Source organism: Physella acuta, unplaced genomic scaffold (genome assembly GCF_028476545.2).
Source record: "Physella acuta isolate Inbredline_101_S28 unplaced genomic scaffold, ASM2847654v3 ptg000353l, whole genome shotgun sequence".
Lineage (NCBI taxonomy): Eukaryota > Metazoa > Mollusca > Gastropoda > Physidae > Physella > Physella acuta.
The window spans coordinates 852,501-865,454 of record NW_026731872.1 but is presented as its reverse complement, the minus strand read 5'-3'; the positions used below and the strand labels follow the sequence as shown (position 1 = coordinate 865,454).

The 12,954-nt window shown below is 49.1% G+C and overlaps 1 protein-coding gene across 2 annotated transcripts in view; it reads right to left on the bottom strand.

Annotated features, from left to right (window-relative positions):
* Positions 1–12,954, bottom strand: part of LOC131941231 (potassium channel subfamily K member 16) — a 38,773-nt gene that overhangs the window by 9,766 nt on the left and 16,053 nt on the right. For both annotated transcript variants that reach the window (XM_059300331.1, XM_059300332.1), the window contains exons 2-4: positions 6,525–7,151; positions 1,673–1,834; positions 1,155–1,327 (exon numbers count right to left, since the gene is read on the bottom strand). In XM_059300331.1, the coding sequence (XP_059156314.1) occupies positions 1,155–1,327; positions 1,673–1,834; positions 6,525–7,035 (846 nt within the window). In that variant the 5' untranslated portion in view covers positions 7,036–7,151. The remainder of the gene's footprint in view (positions 1–1,154; positions 1,328–1,672; positions 1,835–6,524; positions 7,152–12,954) is intronic.

Genomic DNA, 12,954 nt, shown 5'->3' with positions numbered 1-12,954 from the left:
AGGGTAGGGGTAGACCGGACAGTAGGGGTGGACCGTCAGTAGGGGTGGACCGTCAGTAGGGGTGGACCGTCAGTAGGGGTGGACCGTCAGTAGGGGTGGACCGTCAGTAGGGGTGGACCGTCAGTAGAAGAAGTTAGGGTAGGGGTGGACCGTCAGTAGGGGTGGACCGTCAGTAGAAGAAGTTAGGGTAGGGGTGGACCGTCAGTAGGGGTGGACCGTCAGTAGAAGAAGTTAGGGTAGGGGTGGACCGTCAGTAGGGGTGGACCGTCAGTAGAAGAAGTTAGGGTAGGGGTGGACCGGACAGTAGGGGTGGACCGGACAGTAGGGGTGGACCGGACAGTAGGGGTGGACCGGACAGTAGGGGTGGACCGGACAGTAGGGGTGGACCGGACAGTAGAAGATTAGAGTTGAGCCAGGGAGAGAGAACAAGGCCAGTAAACCCTTGCTGGGTGTGGTGGGGTCAGGCGAGACCATGTGTCCCCTACCCTGGGGGGTCCATGTACCTCCTACCCTGGGGCCCCTGTACCCCCTATCCTGGGGCCCATATAGCCCCTACCCTGGGGGCCCAAGTACCCCCTAATATACCGGGGACTGGAGACGATACCGGTGACTGAAGACGATACCGGTGACTGAAGACGATACCGGGGACTGGAGACGATACCGGTGACTGAAGACGATACCGGTGACTGAAGACGATACCGGAGACTGAAGACGATACCGGTGACTGAAGACGATACCGGGGACTCGATTACGTCGGCAAATTTCAATTAAAACCACTAAGCTCTGATGCTTAGGATTTCATATCAGCCGGCGTGACAGTCACGTTATAGTCACGTGACACATGTGATAAATAGCCGCAGCAGACGTGAGCAAATATGTCGTGACGTCAGGTGGTCGGTCGGTACATTCATCATGTTGGCTCATACCCCCCCCCCCCATTGTGGGGCCCGGATGTGTGATACACACAAGGTCATGTGACTTACCCTGGGGGTGTGGTGGCAGTAGGGGTGTCAGGTCATGTGACTCACCCTGGGGTGTCAGGTCATGTGACTCACCCTGGGGTGTCAGGTCATGTGACTCACCCTGGGGGTGTGGTGGCAGTAGGGGTGTCAGGTCATGTGACTCACCCTGGGGTGTCAGGTCATGTGACTCACCCTGGGGGTGTGGTGGCAGTAGGGGTTCTGACACCGTCTGATGGTGTACACGAAGCTGGCCATTTTCTCGCCGATCCCGCCCAGCACCAGCAAGGTCAAGGGTATCCCAAAGATGGCGTACACGACACACACGGCCTTCCCCTCGCTCGTGAATGGCGCAAGGTTACCAAAACCTGAAACACACGACACATGTTTTCATCATTTATTAGCCTAATTAGATGATTCCAATTAGTTTTTTTTCTTGTATTAAAGTTGGCTAAACTGATCCAAAGTTAGCTAAACTGCACCAACAGCCGCGCTGTGCCGGCAACTCAGGGTATTGTTCTGGTAACCACAATGCTGATTGTAAATATTGCAGTTACCCCGAGTTACCCTGACCTTACCAATAGAGACCTGACCAGTATAGCTGACCTTGAGCTCACCTATGGTGGTGGCCCTGACCTTACCAATAGAGCTGACCCTGACCTTACCAATAGAGTTGACCTTGACCTAACCAGTATCGCTGACCTTGAGCTCACCTATGGTGGTGACGACCGAGACGACGAAGCCGAAGGCCCCACTGAAGTCCCACCTGTCCAGGTGTGTCTTGTTCTCCACCACGTAGTAGACGATCTCGCTGTCCTCCACGGCATTCCTCAGCAGACGATACAGGTCGGCCCGGCTCACACAGCTGTTGTTCACTGGGGAGGGAGGGAGGGAGGGGCGTCACGTCAGTACTACATGCCGGGAGGTAGGGGGGGGGGGGCAAGGTGTTAGCACCAGACGCAACCACACACTCCACGCAACCATCGACCTACACATCCACAAACTCCAACCATCGACCTACACATCCACAAACTCCAACCATCGACCTACACATCCACAAACTCCAACCATCGACCTACACATCCACAAACTCCAACCATCGACCTACACATCCACAAACTCCAACCATCGACCTACACATCCACAAACTCCAACCATCGACCTACACATCCACAAACTCCAACCATCGACCTACACATCCACAAACTCCAACCATCGACCTACACATCCACAAACTCCAACCATCGACCTACACATCCACAAACTCCAACCATCGACCTACACATACACAAACTCCAACCATCGACCTACACATCCACAAACTCCAACCATCGACCTACACATCCACAAACTCCAACCATCGACCTACACATCCACAAACTCCAACCATCGACCTACACATCCACAAACTCCAACCATCGACCTACACATCCACAAACTCCAACCATCGACCTACACATCCACAAACTCCAACCATCGACCTACACATCCACAAACTCCAACCATCGACCTACACATCCACAAACTCCAACCATCGACCTACACATCCACAAACTCCAACCATCGACCTACACATACACAAACTCCAACCATCGACCTACACATCCACAAACTCCAACCATCGACCTACACATCCACAAACTCCAACCATCGACCTACACATCCACAAACTCCAACCATCGACCTACACATACACAAACTCCAACCATCGACCTACACATCCACAAACTCCAACCATCGACCTACACATCCACAAACTCCAACCATCGACCTACACATCCACAAACTCCAACCATCGACCTACACATCCACAAACTCCAACCATCGACCTACACATCCACAAACTCCAACCATCGACCTACACATCCACAAACTCCAACCATCGACCTACACATCCACAAACTCCAACCATCGACCTACACATCCACAAACTCCAACCATCGACCTACACATCCACACACTCCACGCAACCATCGACCTACACATCCACAAACTCCACGCATCAACACCACACTTCCACCACGCACACACAACCACATACACACACATACACACATGGAATTATATTAATAAAAACTTTTGATGTCAACCATTGATTAGAAATGTTTTTTTTTTTTAAATCTCGTGCACTATCCGTGAGCCAATTCTTAAGACAAACATCGTTATAGAAAGTAGGTCAGACATGAGAACATGGTTGCACGTGTTTTAGACGGTTGGTACTCATCACGTGATGCTGGTGTCTAAAGTATTTCCTTATGGAATAGATTTTTCTGAAAATAATTTCTTAAAATATTTCCTATGTTGTTTGATACTTATTTACATCACCTTGTTCTTTTATCTCCCTAGTAAATTATTATGGTATATTTTCTCGTAATTTCTGTTATATTTCTGTTCTATTTTCCAGGTATATTTTCCAGGTTTATTTTCCAGGTTTATTTTCCAGGTATTTTTTCCGTTGTTGTTTTTTTTCCGGTCATGTTTCCAGGTATGTTTTTCTGTTATAATTTCCAGGTATGTTTTCATATGATATTTAAACAGGTGAAAGAAGAATGGGTGTCTTAGCTGTCTTAAAAATCCGTCAGGTGTCTTAAGACCAACAGTGCAAGACGTATTGACAGCTGATGTTGTTCCACTGACCTTGACACCGTTCTCGTGACGTCACTTGACACATCCTCCCTGACCTCATTAAGTCCACGTTCACCTGGCGCGAGCAGGTTTCCTTGTCACGTGGTCTGCGTGCACGTGCACGATCAATAGTGCACTCAAGCCTCGACACACGCTCGTTCATGTTGTGGTAGACACCAAGGTCATGCGTAGACCACCAAGGTCACGGATCAACAAACAACAGACACGTGGGATAAGCTCAAGCAAGACACGTGACCAGGTGGAACTAAGCTCAGCAGACGATGTACACCTTCCAGACGACACTGTGACGTCACCGATTCTAGTTATAAGTACCGCGGCGGTTGACAAAATCCATGTTCAGGGCCTCGTTATAAGTAGGGGTACAGGTTGTGGTGAGATCTATGTAGGTCAGTGGTTAAATCTGTGAGTGGTTAAATCTGTGATTTGTTAAATCTGTGTGGGTGAGTGGTTTTGTGGCGGCGCTCGTCACACAGTGACGTAACGTGACAGACGTAACAAAGTGACGAAATAGCGTCACGTGAAAAACCACACGTTAAAACACCCACACTGAACTCACACACAATCACTTATTAATTGGCCATTGATCGGCCATTGATCGGCCATTGATGATTTACTGTTGCCCCACTTGAAGACGCGGCAAGACACTTGAGTCAATTAGCCCGGCCCCACCCCACACAACGACGGCCCCACCTCACACAACGCCGGCCCCACCTCACACAACGACAGCTCTTGTTTTTACACACTGTTTCAACAGGCTTTATACAAGTATCAAGCAAGTTCCATAAGTCTCAAGTTCCATACAAGTTCCATACAAGTCTCAAACCAGATCCATATAAGCCTCAAGTTCCATACAAGTTTCAAACAAGTTCCATACAAGTCTCAAGTTCCATACAAGTTTCAAACAAGTTCCATACAAGTCTCAAGTTCCATACAAGTCTCAAGTTCCATACAAGTCTCAAGTTCCATACAAGTCTCAAGTTCCATACAAGTTTCAAGTTCCATACAAGTCTCAAGTTTCATACAAGTCTCAAGTTCCATACAAGTTTCAAACAAGTTCCATACAAATCTCAAGTTCCATACAAATCTCAAGTTCCATACAAGTCTCAAGTTCCATACAAGTCTCAAGTTCCATACAAGTCTCAAGTTCCATACAAGTCTCAAGTTCCATACAAGTTTCAAGTTCCATACAAATCTCAAGTTCCATACAAGTGTCAAGTTCCACACAAGTCTCAAGTTCCACACAAGTTTCAAACAAGTTCCATACAAGTCTCAAGTTCCATACAAGTCTCAAGTTCCATACAAGTCTCAAGTTCCATACAAATCTCAAGTTCCATACAAATCTCAAGTTCCATACAAATCTCAAGTTCCATACAAATCTCAAGTTCCATACAAGTCTCAAGTTCCATACAAATCTCAAGTTCCATACAAATCTCAAGTTCCATACAAGTCTCAAGTTCCATACAAGTGTCAAGTTCCACACAAGTCTCAAGTTCCACACAAGTCTCAAGTTCCATACAAGTTTCAAGTTCCATACAAATCTCAAGTTCCATACAAGTGTCAAGTTCCACACAAGTCTCAAGTTCCACACAAGTTTCAAACAACTTCCATACAAGTCTCAAGTTCCATACAAGTCTCAAGTTCCATACAAGTCTCAAGTTCCATACAAATCTCAAGTTCCATACAAGTCTCAAGTTCCATACAAATCTCAAGTTCCATACAAATCTCAAGTTCCATACAAGTCTCAAGTTCCATACAAATCTCAAGTTCCATACAAGTCTCAAGTTCCATACAAATCTCAAGTTCCATACAAGTCTCAAGTTCCATACAAGTCTCAAGTTCCACACAAGTCACCAACAGCTGTAGCATCGTGTCATGAGACATTAGTCACTGGCCGACAGATGCACAGGAATGTGCAGACAGATGCACAAACGTGTGGTCACTAGCGACAATTTGTCTTCGTCAGGGTGCCTGGGCCTTCGACCATGGTATTGGGGGTTGGGAGTGGGGGGGGGGGGGGGCGAGGGGGGGATGTCCTCGTGTATGTATGGCTGCCAGCAACAGACGAGTCACATACAGCGCTAGTCAGCAAGTAGCAACTGCTACACCCAGCCCCACAGCCTGTGCCGCTTGTGTAGCTACTGTAGCCTGCTGTAGCCACTGTAGCCTGCTGTAGCCTGCTGTAGCCCCCCATGCACAGATCCAATCAATAAACTCTGCCTACATCAGCGACTTAAGTCTAATTAACTGTCAGCTCTAGCGGCTCTTGATTACTCGCGGGTTTTTCAATAGTTTATTTCAACTCAGAGCTTAAAGCTTTGCTCGCTAAGTGGAGAAGCTTAGAGCTCAGAAAACATGGAGCTAAAGATGGGGTTTAGGGGGTAAAAATACAGTGAAAACATTCAGTGGCGTCGTATGACAGGACGTACAATGACGTGTGACAGGACGTACAATGACGTGTGACTAACGTACAATGACGTGTGACAGGACGTACAATGACGTGTGACAGGACGTACAATGACGTGTGACTAACGTACACTGACGTGTGACTAACGTACAATGACGTATGACTAACGTACAATGACGTGTGACAGGACGTACAATGACGTGTGACAGGACGTACAATGACGTGCGACTAACGTACAATGACGTGTGACAGGACGTACAATGACGTGTGACAGGACGTACAATGACGTGTGACTAACGTACAATGACATGTGACTAACGTACAATGACGTGTGACAGGACGTACAATGAAGTGTGACAGGACGTACAATGACGTGTGACAGGACGTACAATGACGTGTGACAGGACGTACAATGACGTGTGACTAACGTACAATGACGTATGACAGGACGTACACTGACGTGTGACAGGACGTACAATGACGTGTGACAGGACCTACAATGACGTGTGACTCACGCAGGAAGCGCTCCACCTTGTCCTGCAGGACGTCCTTCCTGTCCTGCTCCGCCCCCGCCTCCAGCACGTTGAAGACGGCGGCGCCGATGCTGACGTAGATGACAAAGACGGCGATGAGCGCCACCAGACGCTTGACCTTCATGGCCTTGACCTTGTCCCTTCGCCCCTGTTTCTGCTCGCCCCGCCCCTGGCACCGACACACCAGCCGGTCCGTCACGATGACGGAACCGTCGGACGTTTCCGACAGGCTGAAACTGTCGGAGGTGTAGCCACGCCCACTGTCGGAGGTGTAGCCACGCCCACTGGCGTTGTTGTTGTTGATCTGATGATCATAGTGGCAGTGGTGACGCGGGCAGCAGGAGTCATTATGACGGGGACAACTTGAGTCAGAGTGACGCGGGCAGCAAGAGTCAGAGTGACGCGGGCAGCAGGAGTCAGTGTTGCTGATAGTGCTGACGGCGCTGTAGCGTGGGTCCATGCTGTGCGTGGCGTGGAGTGACTGGCCGCTCATGTCTGGCAACCTCAAGGGAGGCAGTCCAGGGGACGTTACTCCAGGCTTGGTCGGGGAGAGAGTTGTGGACCTTGGTATGTTGGTGATATAATAAAGTAGTCGCAAACAATTGAGATCTGTTCAGAGAAAAAAAAGCGTGAGTGATCTCCCATAAACTTTCTCCTTTATTCCTTTTTGTTTTTGAAAAAAAAAGAATAGGATCACAAACACAAAAAAAATAATTCGTGAAAAGTTTTGAAGACATCGGTCCAGTAGTAGTTATGTCGTGACCTTTTTTTTCAGAAATCGGAAATAGCTTCAATTAATACACAGCAGGACATGAGACCACAACAGGACTTGAGACCACACGACATGAGACCACAGCAGGACATGAGACCACAACATGAGACCACAGCAGGATATGAGACCACAGCAGGATATGAGACCACAGCAGGATATGAGACCACAGCAGGATATGAGACCACAACATGAGACCACAACAGGATATGAGACCACAACAGGACATGAGACCAAAACATGAGACCACAGCAGGACATGAGACCACAGCAGGACATGAGACCACAACATGAGACCACAGCAGGACATGAGACCACAGCAGGACATGAGACCACAGCAGGACATGAGACCACAACATGAGACCACAGCAGGACATGAGACCACAGCAGGACATGAGACCACAACAGGACATGAGACCACAACATGAGACCACAACAGGATATGAGACCACAACAGGACATGAGACCAAAACATGAGACCACAGCAGGACATGAGACCACAGCAGGACATGAGACCACAACGTGAGACCACAGCAGGATATGAGACCACAGCAGGACATGAGACCACAACATGAGACCACAACAGGACATGAGACCAAAACATGAGACCACAGCAGGACATGAGACCACAACATGAGACCACAACAGGATATGAGACCACAGCAGGACATGAGACAACAACAGGACATGAGACCACAACATGAGACCACAACAAGATATGAGACCACAGCAGGACATGAGACCACAACAGGACATGAGACCACAACAGGACATGAGACCACAACAGGACATGAGACCACAACAGGACATGAGACCACAGCAGGACATGAGACCACAGCAGGACATGAGACCACAGCAGGACATGAGACCACAACAGGACATGAGACCATAACATGAGACCACAGCAGGACATGAGACCACAGCAGGACATGAGACCACAACAGGATATGAGACCACAACATGACATGAGACCACAGCAGGACATGAGACCACAGCAGGACATGAGACCACAACAGGATATGAGACCACAGCAGGACATGAGACCACAACAGGACATGAGACCACAACAGGACATGAGACCAAAACATGAGACCACAGCAGGACATGAGACCACAACATGAGACCACAACAGGATATGAGACCACAACAGGACATGAGACCACAACAGGACATGAGACCACAACATGAGACCACAGCAGGACATGAGACAACAACAGGACATGAGACCATAACATGAGACCACAACAAGATATGAGACCACAGCAGGACATGAGACCACAACAGGACATGAGACCACAACATGACATGAGACCACAGCAGGACATGAGACCACAACAGGATATGAGACCACAGCAGGACATGAGACCACAACAGGACATGAGACCATAACATGAGACCACAGCAGGACATGAGACCACTGCAGGACATGAGACCACAACAGGACATGAGACCACAACATGACATGAGACCACAGCAGGACATGAGACCACAACAGGACATGAGACCACAACATGACATGAGACCACAGCAGGACATGAGACAACAGAAGGACATGAGACCACAACAGGACATGAGACCAAAACATGAGACCACAACATGAGACCACAGCAGGACATGAGACCACAACAGGACATGAGACCAAAACATGAGACCACAACATGAGACCACAGCAGGACATGAGACCACAACAGGACATGAGACCACAACATGAGACCACAGCAGGACATGAGACCACAACATGAGACCACAACAGGACATGAGACCACAACAGGACATGAGACCACAACATGAGACCACAGCAGGACATGAGACCACAACAGGACATGAGACCACAACATGAGACCACAGCAGGACATGAGACCACAACATGAGACCACAGCAGGACATGAGACCACAACAGGACATGAGACCACAACATGAGACCACAGCAGGACATGAGACCACAACATGAGACCACAACAGGACATGAGACCACAACATGAGACCACAGCAGGACATGAGACCACAACATGAGACCACAGCAGGACATGAGACCACAACAGGACATGAGACCACAACATGAGACCACAACAGGACATGAGACCACAACATGAGACCACAGCAGGACATGAGACAACAGAAGGACATGAGACCACAGCAGGAATTGAGACCACAACAGGACATGAGACCACAACAGGACATGAGACCACAACAGGACATGAGACCAAAACATGAGACCACAACATGAGACCACAGCAGGACATGAGACCACAACAGGACATGAGACCAAAACATGAGACCACAACATGAGACCACAGCAGGACATGAGACCACAACAGGACATGAGACCACAACATGAGACCACAGCAGGACATGAGACCACAGCAGGACATGAGACCACAGCAGGACATGAGACCACAACAGGACATAAGACCACAGCAGGACATGAGACCACAGCAGGACATGAGACCACAACATGAGACCACAGCAGGATATGAGACCACAGCAGGATATGAGACCACAGCAGGATATGAGACCACAGCAGGATATGAGACCACAACATGAGACCACAACAGGATATGAGACCACAACAGGACATGAGACCACAACAGGACATGAGACCAAAACATGAGACCACAGCAGGACATGAGACCACAGCAGGACATGAGACCACAACATGAGACCACAGCAGGACATGAGACCACAGCAGGACATGAGACCACAGCAGGACATGAGACCATAACATGAGACCACAGCAGGACATGAGACCACAGCAGGACATGAGACCACAACAGGACATGAGACCACAACGTGAGACCACAGCAGGATATGAGACCACAGCAGGACATGAGACCACAACAGGACATGAGACCACAACAGGACATGAGACCAAAACATGAGACCACAGCAGGACATGAGACCACAACATGAGACCACAACAGGATATGAGACCACAGCAGGACATGAGACAACAACAGGACATGAGACCATAACATGAGACCACAGCAGAACGTGAGACCACAGCAGGACATGAGACCACAGCAGGGCATGAGACCACAGCAGGACATGAGACCACAACAGGACATAAGACCACAGCAGGACATGAGACCACAGCAGGACATGAGACAACAACAGGACATGAGACCATAACATGAGACCACAACAGGATATGAGACCACAGCAGGATATGAGACCACAACAGGACATGAGACCATAACATGAGACCACAGCAGGACATGAGACCACAGCAGGACATGAGACCACAACAGGACATGAGACCACAACATGACATGAGACCACAGCAGGACATGAGACCATAACATGAGACCACAGCAGGACATGAGACCACAGCAGGACATGAGACCACAACAGGACATGAGACCACAACATGACATGAGACCACAACAGGATATGAGACCACAGCAGGACATGAGACCACAACATGAGACCACAACAGGACATGAGACCACAACAGGACATGAGACCACAACATGACATGAGACCACAGCAGGACATGAGACCATAACATGAGACCACAGCAGGACATGAGACCACAGCAGGACATGAGACCACAACAGGACATGAGACCATAACATGAGACCACAGCAGGACATGAGACCACTGCAGGACATGAGACCACAACAGGACATGAGACCACAACATGACATGAGACCACAGCAGGACATGAGACAACAGAAGGACATGAGACCACAACAGGACATGAGACCAAAACATGAGACCACAACATGAGACCACAGCAGGACATGAGACCACAACAGGACATGAGACCACAACATGAGACCACAGCAGGACATGAGACCACAACAGGACATGAGACCACAACATGAGACCACAGCAGGACATGAGACCACAACAGGACATGAGACCACAACATGAGACCACAGCAGGACATGAGACAACAGAAGGACATGAGACCACAGCAGGAATTGAGACCACAACAGGACATGAGACCACAACAGGACATGAGACCACAACAGGACATGAGACCACAACATGAGACCACAACATGAGACCACAGCAGGACATGAGACCACAACAGGACATGAGACCAAAACATGAGACCACAACATGAGACCACAGCAGGACATGAGACCACAACAGGACATGAGACCACAACATGAGACCACAGCAGGACATGAGACCACAGCAGGACATGAGACCACAGCAGGACATGAGACCACAACAGGACATAAGACCACAGCAGGACATGAGACCACAGCAGGACATGAGACCACAACATGAGACCACAGCAGGATATGAGACCACAGCAGGATATGAGACCACAGCAGGATATGAGACCACAACATGAGACCACAACAGGATATGAGACCACAACAGGACATGAAACCACAACAGGACATGAGACCAAAACATGAGACCACAGCAGGACATGAGACCACAGCAGGACATGAGACCACAACATGAGACCACAGCAGGACATGAGACCACAGCAGGACATGAGACCACAGCAGGACATGAGACCACAACATGAGACCACAGCAGGACATGAGACCACAGCAGGACATGAGACCACAACAGGACATGAGACCACAACGTGAGACCACAGCAGGATATGAGACCACAGCAGGACATGAGACCACAACAGGCCATGAGACCACAACAGGACATGAGACCAAAACATGAGACCACAGCAGGACATGAGACCACAACATGAGACCACAACAGGATATGAGACCACAGCAGGACATGAGACAACAACAGGACATGAGACCATAACATGAGACCACAGCAGAACGTGAGACCACAGCAGGACATGAGACCACAGCAGGGCATGAGACCACAGCAGGACATCAGACCACAACAGGACATAAGACCACAGCAGGACATGAGACCACAGCAGGACATGAGACAACAACAGGACATGAGACCATAACATGAGACCACAACAGGATATGAGACCACAGCAGGATATGAGACCACAACAGGACATGAGACCATAACATGAGACCACAGCAGGACATGAGACCACAGCAGGACATGAGACCACAACAGGACATGAGACCACAACATGACATGAGACCACAGCAGGACATGAGACCATAACATGAGACCACAGCAGGACATGAGACCACAGCAGGACATGAGACCACAACAGGACATGAGACCACAACATGACATGAGACCACAGCAGGACATGAGACAACAGAAGGACATGAGACCACAACAGGACATGAGACCAAAACATGAGACCACAACATGAGACCACAGCAGGACATGAGACCACAACAGGACATGAGACCAAAACATGAGACCACAACATGAGACCACAGCAGGACATGAGACCACAACAGGACATGAGACCACAACATGAGACCACAGCAGGACATGAGACCACAACAGGACATGAGACCACAACATGAGACCACAGCAGGACATGAGACAACAGAAGGACATGAGACCACAGCAGGAATTGAGACCACAACAGGACATGAGACCACAACAGGACATGAGACCACAACAGGACATGAGACCAAAACATGAGACCACAACATGAGACCACAGCAGGACATGAGACCACAACAGGACATGAGACCAAAACATGAGACCACAACATGAGACCACAGCAGGACATGAGACCACAACAGGACATGAGACCACAACATGAGACCACAGCAGGACATGA